This window comes from Myiozetetes cayanensis, unplaced genomic scaffold (genome assembly GCF_022539395.1).
Source record: "Myiozetetes cayanensis isolate MyiCay16 unplaced genomic scaffold, myiCay2020 scf26, whole genome shotgun sequence".
Classification (NCBI taxonomy): domain Eukaryota; kingdom Metazoa; phylum Chordata; class Aves; order Passeriformes; family Tyrannidae; genus Myiozetetes; species Myiozetetes cayanensis.
In genome coordinates, this window is record NW_026087477.1 from 4611108 (window position 1) to 4628978 (window position 17871).

At 51.0% G+C, this 17871-nt stretch overlaps 1 protein-coding gene and 1 long non-coding RNA gene across 5 annotated transcripts in view; one reads left to right on the forward strand and one right to left on the reverse strand.

The window, feature by feature from the left end:
- UPF1 (UPF1 RNA helicase and ATPase) overlaps positions 1 to 8073 on the reverse strand; it is a 20518-nt gene extending 12445 nt beyond the window's left edge. Inside the window, exons 1-6 of one of the 2 annotated variants that reach the window (XM_050320866.1) lie at positions 7705 to 8073; positions 2573 to 2715; positions 2062 to 2151; positions 1610 to 1777; positions 651 to 831; positions 40 to 201 (exon numbers count right to left, since the gene is read on the reverse strand). In XM_050320866.1, the coding sequence (XP_050176823.1) occupies positions 40 to 201; positions 651 to 831; positions 1610 to 1777; positions 2062 to 2151; positions 2573 to 2715; positions 7705 to 7929 (969 nt within the window). In that variant the 5' untranslated portion in view covers positions 7930 to 8073. The remainder of the gene's footprint in view (positions 1 to 39; positions 202 to 650; positions 832 to 1609; positions 1778 to 2061; positions 2152 to 2572; positions 2716 to 7704) is intronic. The other variant, XM_050320867.1, reaches the window with a different exon arrangement.
- LOC126642898 (uncharacterized) lies at positions 7745 to 15321 on the forward strand. Of its 3 annotated transcripts, XR_007629630.1 has the most exons (8): positions 7745 to 7888; positions 9131 to 9307; positions 9719 to 9866; positions 10430 to 10607; positions 11905 to 12470; positions 12572 to 12849; positions 13048 to 13338; positions 15073 to 15321. It is a non-coding gene; the product is annotated as an uncharacterized LOC126642898 (long non-coding RNA). The 3 variants fall into 3 exon arrangements; XR_007629629.1 differs by having other exon boundaries at positions 13048 to 15321; XR_007629631.1 differs by lacking the exon at positions 13048 to 13338.
- Positions 15322 to 17871: the final 2550 nt, after the last annotated feature.

Below are 17871 nucleotides of genomic sequence, written 5' to 3' on the forward strand. Positions count from 1 at the left end.
AGAAACCCCCTCAAACAGGCAAATTTCAAAGCAAATTACCTGAGACTCCTTGAGTTTCTTGTCATAATCTGCCTCGAGCTTGACCAGAGGACCAAATATATTTTGGTATTGATAAGCATCTTCGTATCTAAGCAGGACATGCTGCGGTTCCTCATCGACACCAGGCTTTTCCAGGTCCTCCAGGGTGGCAGATGGATTTTCCTAGAATTTAAAGCATGGGTGTTTAGTTTCAAAGTCTGAAGGATAAAAAAAGTGACAACAGGACTAGTGATACTGTGCCTTGGTAGCAGGGGAGTTGTCTCAAGGGGTAAAAGCTACACCAGGGCATTCCATGCCATGGTTAAATCCAGCCAGCTTTGTCCTGCTCTGAAGAGTCTGCAGAGAAACCTCTCAGAAAACAAGAATTAACAGTCCAGCTGCTCCACACCTAAAGCAGAAAGGTGTGGAAAGACTTGATATGGGCAAAGAAAGCTGCCTGAAGAACCCCAAGGTGAAGCTTTCCCTCTGAACCCTCTGGCACTCCCCAGCTGGGTGATTTCAGTGCTTCCCTGAGTGCCACACTTGCTCAAAACCCCTTCCTTCCTTCTCAGCCCCAGGGAATCGGTGCTTTGGGAACCCCCTGAGCAGCATTCAGGGGTATCAGCAGGTACCTTCCAGAGCTCCTCCAGCTTGTTGATCTGCTGGGCCGTGATCTGCCGGGCCCTGAGCTGCTCCTGCTCCGACGGGATCTTCACCAGCCACGAGAGGAAGCAGCGGTCCTGGATGAGGGGCTGCCACTGGGAGCTGTCCCAGTTGATGTCCTTCAGGCTGCTCTGGCTGGCACACGGCTGCCTGCACAACCAAAACGGGCACCAGGGCACTCATTACACACATGGAAGGGCTTCCTGAAACAGCTCCAATCTTGGTTAAAAAGGGGGGGCAAAAAAAGGCAAAACAACCCCAAGCCTGCTGTGAAAATCAGTGTTTTAGTCCATGTGTTTGCTGTTTCAGCACTGGGAAGGGTCAGCGTTGTAAGGAGTGTTGGTTGGGTGGTTCTAGGGTTGAAAATGCCTGCATCTAAAATGTTAAATACGACACCCCTGGGAGTGGTTACAGCCCATTATATCAGAAATTGGGATTACTTCCCATCTGCTGTTTAAACAAGCAGGACTCATTCCACAGAAACACACTGTCTACTGTCAAATACAAGCTAAGTGACAGCCCTGAATTAAAATACAGTTAAAAAACCTGACTGAACCTGTCAGAGAACAATCCCTGATTTACTGTTGTCTCAAATGCTTCCATGAGCTGAGAGGAAAACACCCTGTGGAAGAGTCACTGTTACTCTTCCAAACTTGAAAAATCTCAGGTAAAAAAGGGGAAAACCAAGTTTTCCCACTAAGGAATCCCTCACTTGGGAGAAACATTCTTCTACAAAACTAAGATATTTTTGCCCAGCACAACAGAACTTCCCTTTACTGCATTACCTACCTGCAACCCTGAACTCTACCTGGAAAAGGGGTGGCAAAGCAAGAGCATTTTGGTGCAAAGTGAAGGCAGGAGCTGCCCTTTAGAAAGCAGGTTATGCAACAGCCTTGGCACAGAGGTGGCAGCAAAGGCCTTCTCTCACCTGCACAGCAGAACCACCACAGAGTCTGCCTTGGCCGGGATGAAGCCGAGCAGGAACACGTTGCGACAGCCGCAGTTGTAGCACTCCAGGACGGTCTCCCCCAGGGGCCCATCCTTGTGCAGAGTCACCTCTTTGCACTTGGCTCTCACCAGGTGATTCACAATGTGGCTGAAACCAAAAGAGGAGGTGCCATTAATGGGAGCATCACATTTAGTCCTGACTGAATTTATCCGCTCGGTTATCGCTCTTTTTCACCCCAGGCCGCAGATGGGGTTTCTCAGCGTGCGGATGTTTTAAGGTGGATGAAACGGGAAATGGTGTCAAAAATTCCTCACTTTTAAGCCACTAGACTTTGATTTATCCCCCAAGTAAGTCCCAGCCACCACAACACTTGCAAAGAAACCCCCTAAACCCAGAGCTGTCCCTGGTATTTCCCTCCTTTCCCCACTCACCTGCCCGATGTGTTGCCACGCCCGTTACAGAACCACTTCTTGCTGGTGTTGCAGTAAACCACGCAGGCAGGGTCGTGGATCCCACAGTAACTGCCATTCAGAGGGGGAAAAAAACACCCAGGAAGTGAGTGGCTGCTTGCTCCCAGGGAAATTCAAACATCTAAGCCACTTGGTAGTGCACAGAAATAAGGGGAAGTGAAAGCTGGGAAACATGAGGGGTGGTGAAAGCACCAAACACGAGCCAAGCACAAACATTTTAACACTTCCCAGCACTGCCATCCCTGGCTTGGCTGAGCCTCCTGTTTACTCCCCCAGGGAGTTCAGAGCTGACCTTCCCACCACTGCCATCCCTGGCTGGGCTGAGTCTCGTGTTCATTCCCCAGGGTGGGTCAGAGCTCACCAGGGGCGGATGTGGCAGCTCTGAGTCCGTCCAGGAGCTCAGAGGGTCCCAAATCCCCCTTCCACTCCCCCAAAACGCTCCTTCCCTCTGGGAATAAAGCTTGGGTTCTACCTGCAGGCGTGCACAGGGAGGTCCTTGGTGTAGTAGGTGTCTTCCTCATCCTCCTCGAAGTTGAGCTCTGCCAGGAGCTGGCTGGTCTTGGCCACGTTCTCATCCACAGCTCCGTTCTGCAGGATCCCATCGGGACCATTCACCTGGAACACAGCTCAGAGCTTCAGTTCTGCCCCCAAACCACCCCTACTGCCCCAAGCACAGGCTTGTGTCTCCTTTCAAATCCTCAACAGGGCAGAAAAACGCTGCTGAGAGCTGGAAAAACACACATTATGGACTCAGTGCCTCAGCTCCTGCTTCACAGGAATATTTAAACTCCAACTGATAAGTGGGAAGGGGGGGAAAAAAAAAAGTTGACAAAAGGAGGTTGCTTTGCTGCAGTTCCATTTTTCCACAGCCTTACATAACTCATAATCAATACCTGCCCCATTAGCTCCTGCTTCACCCAATTATTTAAACTCCAACTGATAAGTTGGGGGGGAAAAAAAAGTTGACAAAAGGAGATTGCTTTGCTGCAGTTCCATTTTTCCACAGCCTTACATAACAGAATTCCATTCAAACAATTCCAGCAGGATCAAACACTGGGGTTGGTTTGTTTTTTTTTTTTAATTTCAGGATCTTTGCTGTACAGAACTTTCCCCACCTATTCCTGTTGCTGTTGACACACCAATGCCAGAAGCAGGGAATTCTGCACCATTTGGTGCTGTGTCAGCAACTTCTGCACACTCCACCCCCCCCCCCCCAGCTTTTCTCCTGGTAAAAATAACTCCTTTTTTTGGGCACATTTCCCAGCAGGAAGGAGCAAAAGGGGTGTGGATGTCACTGGGCCTCCCAGGTGTCCTGGTTTCATTCCACACCTACAGCAAGGAGGGGCTTCAGCACCTTCCACACCCCCCCAAAAAACTGGGCTCAGGCTCTTTATTCTTTGATTTGTTCAGCCAAGATCCCCCCAAAACCTGAGGAGGGCTAAGGGTGTCATGATCCATAATTCTGAGTGGAAAAATGTGGGAAAGGGATCACCACAGTGACAGCAGTGACTGCACAACATTAACATGGAATGAGTGCTGAAGTAAATTCCCCATCCCAGCAAACTGGGGTGTATTAACCCCTCTCAGCATTTCAGAAGCACAAATTGTTAGACAAGATTTATCTACAAATGGCAGCATAAAAAAAAAATCACTCACTCACTGTTTCAACAACTGGGTTGCACTGAGATTTAATGCAATCTACCTGGTGCAACAGCATCTCCAACTGATAAATCCATCTGAAATGGATAGTGCCACTTCACAGAACAGGGGAGTGTGGAACAGGTGGAATTCCAAAGCTCTAAGTCCACCTGAGTTCCTCAGCAGCACAACTCCCAGGCCTTTTCTGCCCTAAAGCAGCTGCATTTTTCTATTCCTTTTTTTTCCCTACCCCAAAGCAGGTGCATTTCTCTGTTCCAAAGAGCCACAACACACTCTCAGTCCACATCAGCTGACAAAACTTCATCTGTCACTTGAATACATTCAGTGCATTTCTTGGGTGCTCCTAAAAACCTGGGATTCCTGAACCGGAATACAATTGTAAAAAATTGGGTGTTCTTCCTTTTATTTTTGGTTTTTAAGGCAGAAAATGAAGAAATAACTGCAAGTTCCCTGTAGTTGTGCATGAGGTGACTGTGCTGGTGACCCCCCCGGGGAGCTCCTGCCCTCAGCTGGGCAGGGATGATGTCACTGGTGTCACTGATGTCACCTGTCCTGTGAAGATCCAGCAGCAGCCAGAGGCCTTGGCAGGCTCCCAGGGAGGAAGTGATTGTTCCCAACCCTCCTGTGATGTCACTTTATGTGCACAGGATTAAAAACCTGGCACCAGCAACTGTTTTGTGTGTGTGTGTCTGGGAGGGGGGGGGGAAAGAACTTCTCTATTTTCCAACTTGTTGGCTGCAACTTCTGGCCCAGCAAGTTCAGCAGCTCCAAAGGCAGCTCTGAGGTGCCACAGAGATCCTGGCACTTCCCTGCTCCTTTCCTGGCCTCTGGAACAGTGGCTGGGGGACAGCAAAGTCCAAGGGATGTGTCCAGGGGCAGCTTGGAGCAGAGTGGGATAGAGGGAGGTGGAACTGGGCGGGCTCTGAGATCCCTCCCAACCCAAAGCCTCGCAGGATTCTCCCGTGGGAGCCCCCAGAGCAGCGGGAAGGGAACATTCCCAGCCCAGCCAGCCCAGGGGAGCACACCTGGAGCCACACCTGGAGCCACCTGCCCCAGTTCCCACTCCCGAGTGGGGCCTTTTGAGCCTTACCAGGAGAGCTGACTGCACTTCAGGGGGTGTTTGGCTACAAAGGGACTTCTGCAGCCAAACCTTCAGCCCCAAGCCCCAGAAATTTAATTCTCCCCGAATTCTGTTCAGGAATGCACCCATTTTTGGACTTGGATGGATAGCCCAGGTGATGGTTGGTGGATTCTGGGCTTTGGAGGCCTGAAGTATTCGCTGTGGGCTCTGAGAACCCCCCTGAAGGCTGATTTGCTTTCCCTTTCAAAAGGAGGAAGTGGCTCTTGGTGAGAACTCTTCCCCCCCACACCCCACCCTGGGCTGAGCTTCCAGATGGGACCTGAGCAACAAGAAGTCATTTTGCTGAGACAAAAAAGGCTTTGTTAGGGCTGGAAATCAAACCCAGCCTCCCTAGTCTAGACCATAAAAAAAAAACCCCTCAGGGCTGCCCCAGCCTCGGCTCCCACTTCCACACCGGGGGCACTGCTGGGACAGCCCTTGGCCCAGGAGCCAAAAACGAGGCAGGAATGGGAATTTCAGGGAATTAGAGATGGGGTTGGGTTGGAGAAAACCTCAGAGATCAACAGGTGCCAACCTCCTGCCACGGGAACAGGTGACTCCAACCTGGCCTTGGACCCTTCAAATATTCCTATATTTAATTGCAGGTGAGCAATGGGAACCCAGTTCCCTGAAGGAAAACCAGCAGAGAACGCCTGCTCTTTATCCTCTGTCGATTGGGCACTAATCAATTTTAACAGGCTCTTAAGCTATTAATTAAATATACTTGGTGAAACTAAATTTTTATTGACTAATCCATCACATTTCCCTGAAATAAATAAATAAAATCAGGGGTCCTGCACTGCTCAGCTACTGTTTTTAAACACCAGGACATGCAACAGCAGAGTAGAAGTTTCCACCTTCAGCAGCTTCACATATTTACTTAATTAGCTTTAATTATAATCACAGGAATAATATTTAATGAAGCAAAACGTGATCAGTTGGGAAGCTGCTATAATTTAATAAGCCCCCTGCCAAAAGGCACAACAAGCTTCACTCAGCTGTTGAAGGCAGCAAAATTTCCCCCAGAACCTTTAAAAAAAAATAATAAAAAGAAAAAAAAACCCCAAACCAACACAACAAACCACCTCGTTCCTGATCTTATCACCCGGGAGGCCTCTGAGAGGGCAGGTCTGAGCAGATCCAGGGGGTTTGTTTGACTCCAGCTCGGGAGGGAAGGATTCTCATTCCGCTCCTGAGAGGCCTGGTTGCTGCAGGTCCATCCCCCTCACACCCACCCCCAAAAAAACACATTTCTGAAGTCAAAGGGAGGACCAGAGTTGGCAGAAATATAAAATACACGGATTAAAAGGTAAAAACCAACCATAAAATCCCTTCCTTTCTGCCAGACAAACCAGCACCTCAATGTGCTCTCCAGAGCTTTTAGGATTCTTTTTTTTTTTTTTCCCCTTTTCACTTCAAAGGTTTTTCAAACGTGTTTAGACATTTAAAAAAAAAAAAAAAAGAGCAATTATTAATCCTCTTGTCTGGTCTTTTAGCTGATGAGGCTTATTTTGGGGTGGTTTTTCTCCTTTTTCTGGCCACATGTTCTCTCCTGGCGAGTTCTGGAGCGATCACAAGCCATTAAAAGCTTTAAAACCCGAGGTTTAATTAAAAATTTTAACATCAATCCACGCATAGTCCGATTTTACTACCGGCACCAAATAATTCTGACCTATTCCACCCCAAAGTGAAGCTAAAAGAAGACAAACAAACAGCCCTTCTGAGCACATCCTGTGACACCACCCAGGATGTCACCGGGCACTTTCAAGACGCCAGAAGTGACTCGATTTGTCCCGGGATAAACCCCCCGGGGACAGGAGGAAAAACCCCCCTCAGCCCTGCCCTTCACACCTGGGGATCCTCAGTGCTGGCTCTGCTGCTGCTTTGGCGAGTAAAAGGCCAAAAAAGATATAAAAACCTCGGCTCCACCGCGTTTGGTTGGGGAGAAAAACTTACCTAAAAGTTTCAACTCCTCTTTAAACTCGGCCCTTCACACGTGGATAAATGTGCGAGTATTTAATTGTTAATAGTGGGGCAGGAATCTGGAATGGAGCTGAGCTTTCCATGATCTTTAAAACGCAGAAAAGTGGGAGTTTTTAAAAAAAAAAAAAAACACGGACGAGTTTTTCAGTTTTTCTGTCGCTTTTACCACAGGCATAGAGAAGGTGGAGCAGTGGCAACGTCTTCTTGTGAGCATAAATATAATATATAACACAAATTGCCTGCCTTCGCTTTTGGGAACTGCTAAGCAATCATAAGGGGTTTTTAATACCGAGCTATAACAAAGACAGAAAAAAAAAAAAAAAATAGGCCCCAAAACCTGTTTTTTAAGTCACGAGGAAGCAGAACTTAAACCTCAGGCCGGTATCGACTGTCCCTCCAACGCAAAGCCCGAGCAAACCCGGGGCGGCACAAAAGGTGGAAAAGGACGATAAAACCGATCGTAATGGCGAACGAAACCCACGCATTTTAAAATAAAAAACTAAAAGCGTATTTTAGCCACGAGAAGTTAAAAAAAAAAATAAAATTAAAATAAAATAAAAAAAAAATTAAAGCCGAACTCCCTCAGCGCCCAACTTTCGGTAACCAAAGCCACGTTTAAAGAGGAAAAAAGAAAAAAAAAACCAAAATTGAAATAACACGGAGCTTTTGCGGTGGTTTTTACGCGACTCCTGTCGCGACGGGAGGCGGGATCCGTCGCTCCCTTTCCCGCTCCACACGCGGCTCCCGCTCCCCGCCCAACCCCGACCCCAACCCGGGCCCCTTCCGGACCTTCCCCCCCATCAAAAAACCCCCCCCCAAAAAAAACAAACCACCCTCCTCACCTGCGCTTCCAGCGGCCCCGGCGGGCCCTGCCCCGCGCCGGGGGGGCCTTGGCCTTGCTGCGGCCCCGCCTGGCCGGGCCCCGGCGGCGTCTGGGTCTGGCTGGGGAGGGTGAAGTCGGTGAACTCGAACTCGGAGCCCTGCGTGTCGGCGCCGAGCAGCTCGGCCTCCTCGGTGTCCAGGAAGGTGAGGGTCTGCGAGCTGGGGCCGTACGCTTCCACGCTCATGGCGGCGGCGGCGGGGCCCGAGGCCGGGCGCCTCCTCCTCCTCCTCCTCCTGCTCGGCTGTGCCCTCAGCGAGCGCCGGGCGGCCGCGCTACGCGAGCGGCGGGATCCGCCGCGCGCACCAGGCCGCGCCGCCCCCGCCACACACACACACGGCACACACACACCGAGAGAGAGAGGCGGAGAGAGCTGAGAGAGAGGAACGAACCCGGCGCTCGCTCGGGGCGCGTCCCCCCTGCGGAAGGGGCCGTGAGGGGAGGAGGGGTGGCCGTGAGGGGGTCCCGGCTGGGGGGGTTGAAGGAGAAGGAGAAGAAGGGGGTCGGTGCGGCCGCGGCCGCCGCGCGCGCCAGGCCCGGAGCGGTGACGCGGGGGCGGGGTGACGCCACACGCACGGCGGCGCCCCCGTAACGGCCGGCAGGGGGCGCGCTCGCACCCACACAGACACACACGCTGAGGGGGGGGCGGGGTTTCGCCGCTGAGCGACGGGCGCGGCGGCCAATGGGTGTTCGAGGTGGGGAAAGGAGGGCGGGGCGGTGGGGAGGGCGGGCCCCTCACGCGGAGGGAGGCGGGGCTTCGGTTCTGAGCGACAGGCGCGGCGGCCAATGGGTCTTCGAGGGGAAAGGGAGGGCGGGGCCTCGAGGGGCGTGATCCGCCCACACAGGGGGAGGCGGGGTTTGGGTTTGAGCGACAGGAGCTGCAGCCAATTGGTCTTCGAGGTAGGAAGGGGGGTGGGGGCGCTCCGCCCACGCGGTGTGGGAGGCGGGGTTTGGTTTTGAGTGACAGGTGCGGCAGCCAATCCGCAGTGGGATAACTCATTCGCAGCCTGCCAACGTTTTTCCCTGCAGTTTCAGGTTTTTTGGGGTTTTTATAAAATAAAATGTTATTGAAATTTTGTCCATATAGAAGATAATTTTTTTTTTTAATTTGAAAAGCACACCCAACGCAGTTATTCTTTGCACTTCCGTTTATCACCGTTCAGGTGAGGTGGAATTTTAAGGAATTTTCATTTGGACACTTCTTTCCAAGGCCAGGAAGTGTGGAAGGGGGAGATGAGGGGGGAGCAGAGCCCAGATGTGGAGGAAGGAGCTCTGGGAATGTTCAACATCCCAGCTGAGCAAGAAATGCACTCAGGACCTTTATTCTGCACATTTAATCACTTGGTTTTCCCACTTCTCTGTTCCTTCTCTTTTTGTTTCACGTCCAGGAGTGTTTTAAAACTTAGAGGATCCCAGGATGGTTGGGGTTGGAAGGACCTTAAAGCCCATCCAGTTCCACCCCCTTCACACCTTTCCACACCTTCCACAAGCCCAGGTTGCTCCAAGCCCTGTCCTGGCCTTGGAAACGAATCTTCAGATGAAAATTCCTTCAACTTTTACCTCACGTGAGTAGTAATAAATGGAAGAGAAAAGAATACCTGTTTTGATATTTGGGGGTTTTTTAATAAAAAATATTTCTCTTTTAAACTGACAAAATATCAATCAAGTCTACTTTATTATTTTATTTTAAAATTTAAAAAGCACTGGAGAAAAAAAAAAAAAAGCAGGGGAAAAAAAACGGTTGGAAGGCTGTGAATTAAGTTATTCCACTGCAGAGGAGACACTTCTGCTCTGTTACCACGAGAGGGACACAGAAGGAAAGCTAAAAAGGGGCTGGGGAAAAAGAAAAAATACAACAAAACCCAGAGAACAGCTCGATTTGGGATCGCAGCAACACCCACCAGCCTTTTGTTTGGAAATATCTGCCACCATGCCAACTTCCCGGGATAATTCTGCTTGAACTGATTCACCTGCAGGTCCAGCTGTGGCTGCAGAAAGGATTCCCAGAACAAGGCATGGGGACATCAAGCACCGAGGGAAAGAGGAGCAGGAGATTTGGAGATTTTTCTCCAGTGATCTGGGATGGAAAAGGTCCTTGGAGATGATGAGGGACGTTTAAAAAAGGTAACATCGATATGGGAAAGCCAGGAAACGGAGCTCGTTGTTTTACTAAGCATTGAAAAGCCAATAAAGTTGTTAAGTTGTTGTTTAACACGGAATCTTGATGTTTAACTGTCATTGTAAATATTTAATAGGAAAATAAGAATTAAAAACGTGATATTTCGGTATAAAGTTCGGAATCCTTCCCTCCAAAAGGGTATTTAAATCCTCCCTAAGTCCCTCTCCTTGAGAAGAGCTGAAGTGTGTGTTGATCCTAAACAAGGGTCTGGATTCAAGGAACTCATGGAGGGAATTATCCTTTTATCAGCAGAACTTGTGGCCTTCAGCAGGTTTTTAAGCTTTACAAAAATACCCCAGGAAGGGATCTCCTCCCTGTTTAAGTGGCCCCAGAAGTTAAAAACCACCAGAAAAAAAAAAAAAAAAAAAGGGGCAGAGTTTCTAAAATCCCAGCAAAAGCAAAAAAAAAATTCAATTATTTTATTCGAGGAGATATTTGAGGGTATCTGTTACCTATTAAACCCTTCTCTGGAAGGAGGAGACTGGTTAAAAACACTCCTTTTCTGAAGGGGGCACGGCCATCCCTGTCCATGGGATCTCTCCAGAGCAGATGTTTTTGGATCCGAGCTGGAAAACAAAAGCGTCGTGGAATTCCTGGCAGCCCTCCCTGGGCAGATGGAGGTGATTGAGTGTGATGGGAAAGCCAGGCCCTCACAGAGGGTTCAGAGCCTGCTGGAACTTCCCCAGGTTGGTGTGGGGAGGAAAAAGGAGAAAAGTGGGGGGAGTTTTTAGGGGTCTCCTTGGGATTTCGGGATGGTTGGAGCATCAGCGGTGTTGCCCCTCAGGTAGTGGCAGTTTGAGTTCTCCTCCCTCTTTCCCCCCCCAGGTTTGGAATTTTTGGGGCAGGGTTAAACAGGAGCTTGGGTTTTGTGTTCTGGGCAGAACAAACCCCTTGAAAAACCAGTATTTTTTTTATTTTATTTTTTTTTAAATTTTCCAGTCCCACCCCTGGCTTTTTCCTCGGCTTTTTGTTCAAGAACAACGTGCATTCCCTGCCTCTAAAGTAAATCCTTCCAAACAAATCCTTCTTCCTGCTGGGGGGACAAGAAGTCTCTTTGCTTGGCCCTTGCCTTAAAAATGAGATGATGGGAAGGAACCCAACATTTGGGGGGGTCAGAACACACCTGCAAGGTGTGTTTAGCCCCATAATGTGGCTCCAGGATTTACGGGAGGGGCTCAGGTTCCTGCTGGGCTCAACACCTGGAAGGTGCAGGAAGGTCTGGAACATGAACCAGTTCACGTTCTGGCCTCCAGCTCTCACGGATTTCCCCCCTCTGGCTTTCAGCTCTCGGTTCCTCTGGGTGTCAAACATGAGAATTCCCCATCTCCACCTCGGAAATGTTGAAAAGCTCGGAAAACAAGGAGCGTGAGGAACTTTGTGCTTTCCCAGCAGCAGCCACAGGGAAGGCTGGGGATGATCCACTTCTTTTCTTGCCTGACAAAGCAAACTGGATCTAGAACTGAGGGGTGTTTGGGGTGCTGCATTTATTTCTTGTCCCCCCAGCGTGGAATCCCTGGGACATTTGGGGTGTTCTGGGGGTGAGGAAGGAGTTGGGGGGGCCTGGCCCAGGCTTGGCTTGGGGGCAGGGAGAAGCTCCAAGTGGAAGGAATGTTTTTCCTTGCGGAGTGCTGCGGGTTGGAAGGGGGGAGGGAAGCAGGCCCAGTGCTGAGCTCTGTCAATGGCTGCAGTGTGGTTGTGTAATAACACCTTCCCAGAAATCAGGAGCTCCTTGGAAGTGTCCCCAGCCCCGCCGGAGGGGTTTGGGCCAAGGCAGGGTGGAAAGCTCTGGGGTCCCAGGATTTTATGGGGTTTCCATGAAACGTTTCAGTTGATGGTTCCCCCAGCTTCCTAAACACAGAGGGCTCCAAATCCTGAGGGATTTGCCCCTCAGGGCTGGCAAGAAGGTTCCTCACTGTGCCACTGATGTTTGGGAGTGTCCCATGTGCTCCCTGGGATGAAGATTCTCTCTCTTTTCCCTCACAGTTTCCCAGCCTGCTCCTCAGGAGGGATCCCCCCTGCCCTAAACTGCCTCCTGGGGGTCCCCCACATGGGATTTAAGAGCCCCTGGCCCCTCAGGACCTGCTCTGGATCTCATCCAACCTGCCCCCGACCGGGCTTCCAGCGGCACTTCCAGGTGAATTGCCCAGGCATCCTTGGCCTGTGCCTGAGGCAGAGCTCTCAGGGGGAAGGCAGCTGGGAGGACAAGGAGTAAAGAGCTGGGAAAAGGCCTGGAAGAGCCATGGAAAAGCAGAGATCAGGAGCCTGCCCAGGCTGCTCCCTCCAGAGTCACCTAGAACAGCCTTTCCAAAAGCGGTGCCGGTCGGGATTCACCGCCCAGAAGTTGCTGCAGGTGCTCTGATGGAAGCTGCTGGAATTCCAGGCCGGTCCTGGAGCCTGGAAACGGCAAACCTGGGGCTGTTTTCAGCGGGAAAGGTCATTACTGGCCTTGATTTATGATCAAACAGAAGTTTGCGAGTGGTTCCTCAGCCCCGCTCCAGAAAATCCATGAGCCTGATGTCACATGGAGGAGGCCCAGGAGTATTTTCCATGTAAGTTGTTAGCAAGTGTCATTGAGAAGATGAAATGTTGAACCGGATCCCGCTTTTTTTGGGGGTTTTTTTTGGTTGTTTTTATTTTTTTTTTCCCCCAGCCATAGGATGAGGACAGAGCAAAGATGCTCCGGGAAGCTCCTGGCATGGCAGTGACATTCCAGCCTCAGGCAGGACGTGACTTTGTGCTGGAAGAAAAGGGAGATTGCAAAAGGGACATGGAGAAGGCCTGGAGAGCAATAATCCCAAAGAGCACCTCGGGGATGATGTCATTTCAACCAGGGGAGGAAGGTGGAACGTTGGGCAACGAATTCCTTCGGAGCAGGAGCGAGCCAGGGCCACCAGCCAAGAGGGGGAAGAACTCCCACAGCACTTCAGGGTAATAAAGAGCCTGGGGAAGGTCCAGAGCGTTGCAAGGTCGTGGTGGGGAAACCAGATGGGAATAATCCTGGGGAGGGGCAGATAAATAACCTGGAATTCTCTGTGGGCGTGAGGGGGTACCAGGAAATGCAGGGGGGGGGAGGTGTTACAGCTCCAGATGAATTGGGTGTCCTGATCGGTCCATGTGTCTTGTCAGGAGCCAAACTTTGGGATAGATGGAGCACTGGAACAGCCTGGAAGATTGCTGTGATCCCAGATGATCCCAGAGTGATCCCAGAGTGATCCCTGTGATCCCAGACTGATCCCAGAGTGGTCCCCATGATCCCAGGCTGATCCTGAGCTGCTCCCTTGGGGCTCAGCCCAACACCAGTGAAAACCTCCGTCCTCCTCCTTGGCTGAGGGATCCAAAAGGCTGCCACAAACCCAGGGATGTGATTCCTGTGGACTCCATGACTTGAGGAACAGCGGGAAACAGCAAAACTGCCCCGTGAGAACCTGGTGTTGGGTGTAGGTTTTGGTTTGGAGGTGCTGCAGGTGGTCTGGACTGATGGCTCATCCTCAGGGTGGGGTAAAGGAATAGCCCTTTCCATATAATTCTGAGCAAATTCCCTCCAGTTCAGCCTTAAAAAGTTGAAGGCCTGGCCAGCTTTGCATAAACCTTGCACCTTTTGTCTTTTTTCATCCCTTCTCTTCCCTATCCCACTCAGAGGCCACCACAAACCTCAGCTGGGGGGACAACAAGAAAATAAAGAAAGAGGACCAAAGCAAAGCACTGCAAGGGGCACCTGCAGCTCTGCAGTGGCCAAGGCTCCTGTTTTATGAGGAGGTTCAGAACTTGGATCTCTCCAGAAACAACTTCTCTTCCCGCTGCGTTGGGAGCAGCTCCCAGCTGTGCCTGGGAGCCAGGGAATGACCTCAGGCTGTCCAGATCAGGTTTTGCTGAGTGCACAGGGTTAGGCCTTTCCAGAAATCCTCCCCTCCAAACCATCATGCCTTGGGGGGTTGATTTCCTGGGGAAATCTTGGCCTGCACAGGAGCCCTTTGGTCAGTATTTCAGCCTCGGCTCCGGATGGAAATCGCTTTTGCCATCCCCGTTTATCCACCCGAGGCCTGGGGGGTTCCTGGAATGGTGTGTGCTTTTCCTGGAAGAAGGAATGGCTTGTGCAGAAAGCCTGCAAAGGCTGAGGGGACGTCCAGGAGGGAGTTTTTTGAGGGGGGCAGCTCTTGGAGTCCAACCATTTTCGGGGGTATCACTCCCACCCAACGTGCCCTGGCTTGAGGGGAGCTCAATGGGACATCCTGCCTGCTGTGCTGGCCAAAATTGGGCTTTATTGAAGGAACTGCAAAAAGGGCAGAGGCCCAAACTTCTCATTTCCAGGAGGGGGATTAAAATCAATCTGTGCCCATCACCATCAGGAACAACCTGTGCTCTTCCCCTTTGGATAAGAAGTTCAGGTGAACTTTAGATCTTTGCACAGACCACGATCCTGAAAGATGTCAGGGGGAAAAAAAGAGCAGATTTGCTTCTGTTTTTCAGCTTTGGGTGGGGTCGGGAGAAGGAATTGCCAGAAATTCTCCAGAGCCAGCTCGTCCCTGTGAGGTTTTCTGGGCTGATATTTTCCTGAAAACTCCAGAGGTTTGGATTAGTCCCTGCTCTCCATCGTCCTGGAGAGCTTCCCACCCCTTGTGAGCCTGTTTTTCCATTTCTCTGGGGGCGAGAAAAAGAAGTGAAACACATCCCCAAAACAACCCTCCAGCCTGGATGATGCTGAATTTTCCTGTGAGTTCATCAGTGATGTGCAAAGAAGCGCCATTTTCGGACTCAGCCAGTGCTCTGTAATGTCTCAAAGCTCAGAAAACACAACATGTGTGTGAGGAGAGAGCTGAGGGCCAGGAAAACAGGGGGTTGGGAGCCAGGGAGCCCTCAGGTTGGGGAAAGGGGCAGCTCTCCCAGCGCAGCTGTTTTTAATTTAACCCTTTTAATTAATTCTTTTGGCCTGCACCTGCCAATGGCCTGGAGGAGGCAGCACAGGTGGGCTCCACCCAGGGAGAAGGTTTATTCTTGTCTGCTTGAGGTCTAAGATCAGTTTTAGGAGGGGATGAGCAAAAAAAACCAAAAAGGCTGAGGCAAAGCTCTGCTCTCCCACTCCCCTAAGAGGAGGGAGGATTTGGGTGGGATGCTGAGGCTCTGTTATAATAAGAAACTCATTTTCTTTTTCAGGGTCCTCATTTTACATCTGGATTATGAGAGCACTTTAGAGAACAACCTTGACAATTTGCTGGTGCTTCCTTTATCCCTCTATTCTTTGTGCCCTCCATGAACCCCCTGATTCCTCAGCAGCTGAAGAAAGAAGAGAATCTTCATTGCCATTCACAAAGGCTTTTTTTCCCCCATTTCCCTGGTGTAAGAAAAAGACAAATTTCCTCACACAAGTGCTAAATGTCTATATTAAAACTGAATTTAAGTGTCTAGCCTCTTCCTGAGATGAGCCAGAGAGTGTTACACTTCGGCCTGGATTTCTTTCCCCCCCCCTTTCTTTGTCCCATTGGAAGAGCTGAGTTTGGAGAAAGGGGGATTATTACAGGATGATCGATCCTTTCTTCCTCTCTGTACAAGTTTAAATCTAATTTCCAGCAGGGGAAAAAAAAGCTTTATGTCCCCTGCCAACAGCTGGCTGCCAAGACCATTTTTACAGAGCACCTCTTTGATCACCGTTGTCCTGAAAAGACCTGATTGCTCAGGGCTGGTTTTGCTTCATTCCAGCTGTTAAAATCCCCCTGGGTATCTTTTTTTTTTTCTTTTTTTTTTTTTTTTTTAATGTAAGCAGTGGAGTTAATTAGTAGGGAGAGGACAACTGGGAGGGGGGAAAAAACAGCCCCTGTTTCAACCAGCCAGAGGAAGTGCCCAGAGAACTGTCATTAATCTCCAATCAACACTTATTTAAAGGCTGTGGCTTTTTTGGCTGTGTGTTTGCTCAGCAGGTTTGCTGAACATAACCCTGGGCATGGAAAAAAAAAAATCCCTGGGGGTTCCCCTGGAGATTCCAGGAGAAAGGCTGGCTCTGTGGCCTGCCTGAACTGGGAGGGGGGGGCTCCCCAGTGCTCCCCACGGGGGAGGCAGGAGGGGCTGTGGAACCCAGAGCTGCCCCCTTGGCCCTTTGGGATGTGCCCACTGAAAGGCCACCTCTGTGCCCCGTGGATGGAGCTCCTTTCCTTGGCTCCCCATGAAGGCACAGGGTTTTCCCTGGAGCCCCAGGCTGGAGGTTTTTTCCCCTTTTCCCCTGCCCTGAGCTGTGGGTTTGGCTGCACCCCCTGTCCTGGAGGTGTCGGTGGTGCGGGGTGGGATCATCACCGCGTTCTCCGGGGGTGTTCCTGGCTGAAAGGAGCTGCTCTGTTTCTGCAGCTGGATGTCCCAGGGCTGGTGGCCTCTTCAAGGGCAGCAAACCCTCCCTTTGAGGGCAGTTTTAGGAGGGGAGGTGGCACAGAAATGTCTTTATTCCCGCACAAGGGGGGCTGCTGAACCAGCCCTGTGCTCACACAGCGAGGAGATTCCCTCAGCTCCAGGGTTCTGCCTGGCCAGGGGGCAGTGCCAGATGTTCCCTGGGAGTTAACAAGCCTTGGTCCACGTTCAAACCCGAGTCAATGCTCCCTAAGAGAGGTCCCAGGGCTATTAAAGCGTGGACGTGCTGTCTGCCCACCTACACGTGGTGATCTCAGAGCCCTGAGCACTTCCAGTCCCGGCTGCCACCGGCCAATTCCTGTTTACACTCCTGCTGAAGACCCCTGGGTTACAGGAGGAGAAGGTTGGACAGCAGAGATCAATTTTAGACATCGTCCAGGGGGGGAAAGAAGAGCCAGCCTGCTCAGAAAAGCTTTTATTTTTTAAGCTCTGCCATCCCCAGGAGTTTTGGGAAGTGACTTGGTGCCGAGGGGAGGGCAGGCAGTGAATCTGTGTTATTGTCATTATGGCTCTGGGAGGTGGTTTTTTTGTTTTTTAGGAGCAAAATCCAAAAAAGGGAGATGAGGGCCAAAGCCCTTTTTAACTGGGAAAACCTGCCTAAAACCCCAAACATTAATGACAGTCCCAATAATAATTCCCAGCAAGCCGTGATGGCTTAACCATCACATCACTTTGCATCTCTCTTGGTCAAAACAGCCTCCAGTCCTCTTTTTTTTTCTTTTTTTTTTTTTTTTTCCCAGTACAATTCCAGTGAATTATTCCCAGTTTCCTCAATGTCTGGGCTCCTGCTGGCTCCTGGAGCAACAGGAGCTCATTGTTGCGAGAGGAGCTTAACCCAGCCTTGGAAATCTTTATTGTCCCTGATAGAAAAAAAAAAAACAAAACCAAAAAAAAGGGCATGAATAGCCCAGGAAAAAATGTGCAGCAGTTTCCTGTGAGGTTTTAACGACCCTCCTGGGAGGGGGGGGTGGGATTGCGACATGGGCCGGGTGGGGGGAGAGCTGGGAGCAGGGTGATGGTGGGGAGAGGGAGCCCTGGCAAGCCTTTCCTCCCCCATCCATCAGGATCGTTCCAGGAGCCTCTGGAAAGGGTGGCAAGCGCTGGGACAGAGCTTTTCCCAGTCCCAAAGTGCCACTGGCCCGTCCAGCCCCTCTGCTTGGTCCCCATTTGTCTTTGCCAGCCCTCCAGGAGGCTGAGCGAGGGCTGCTGGGGGGTTTGGGGGGGCTTCCACTGGCCCCCTGGCCCGGGTTCTGCACGAGCCACATTAATTCCAGGTTCTCCTCAGGCAGGATGGGGCTGACACAACAGCTCAGGCATCTTGGAAGGGCTGGGAGCACCAGTGGGGGACCCGGGAGGGTGGAATGTTTGACGGTGCTGAGACCTTTCTGGAGGCAGAAAGGAGAGGAGCAGAACCCAGCAGAGCACTGGGAGGTTCTGGGCTGTATTTTAAGTAAAGACCAACGTCCAGGGTGATCCCACATTCCTAGGGGAGGCTCTGGACCTGTGTCATGGCTTTGTCACCCATCCTGTGACTGGTCCCATCTGCTGCTGTCCCCGAGG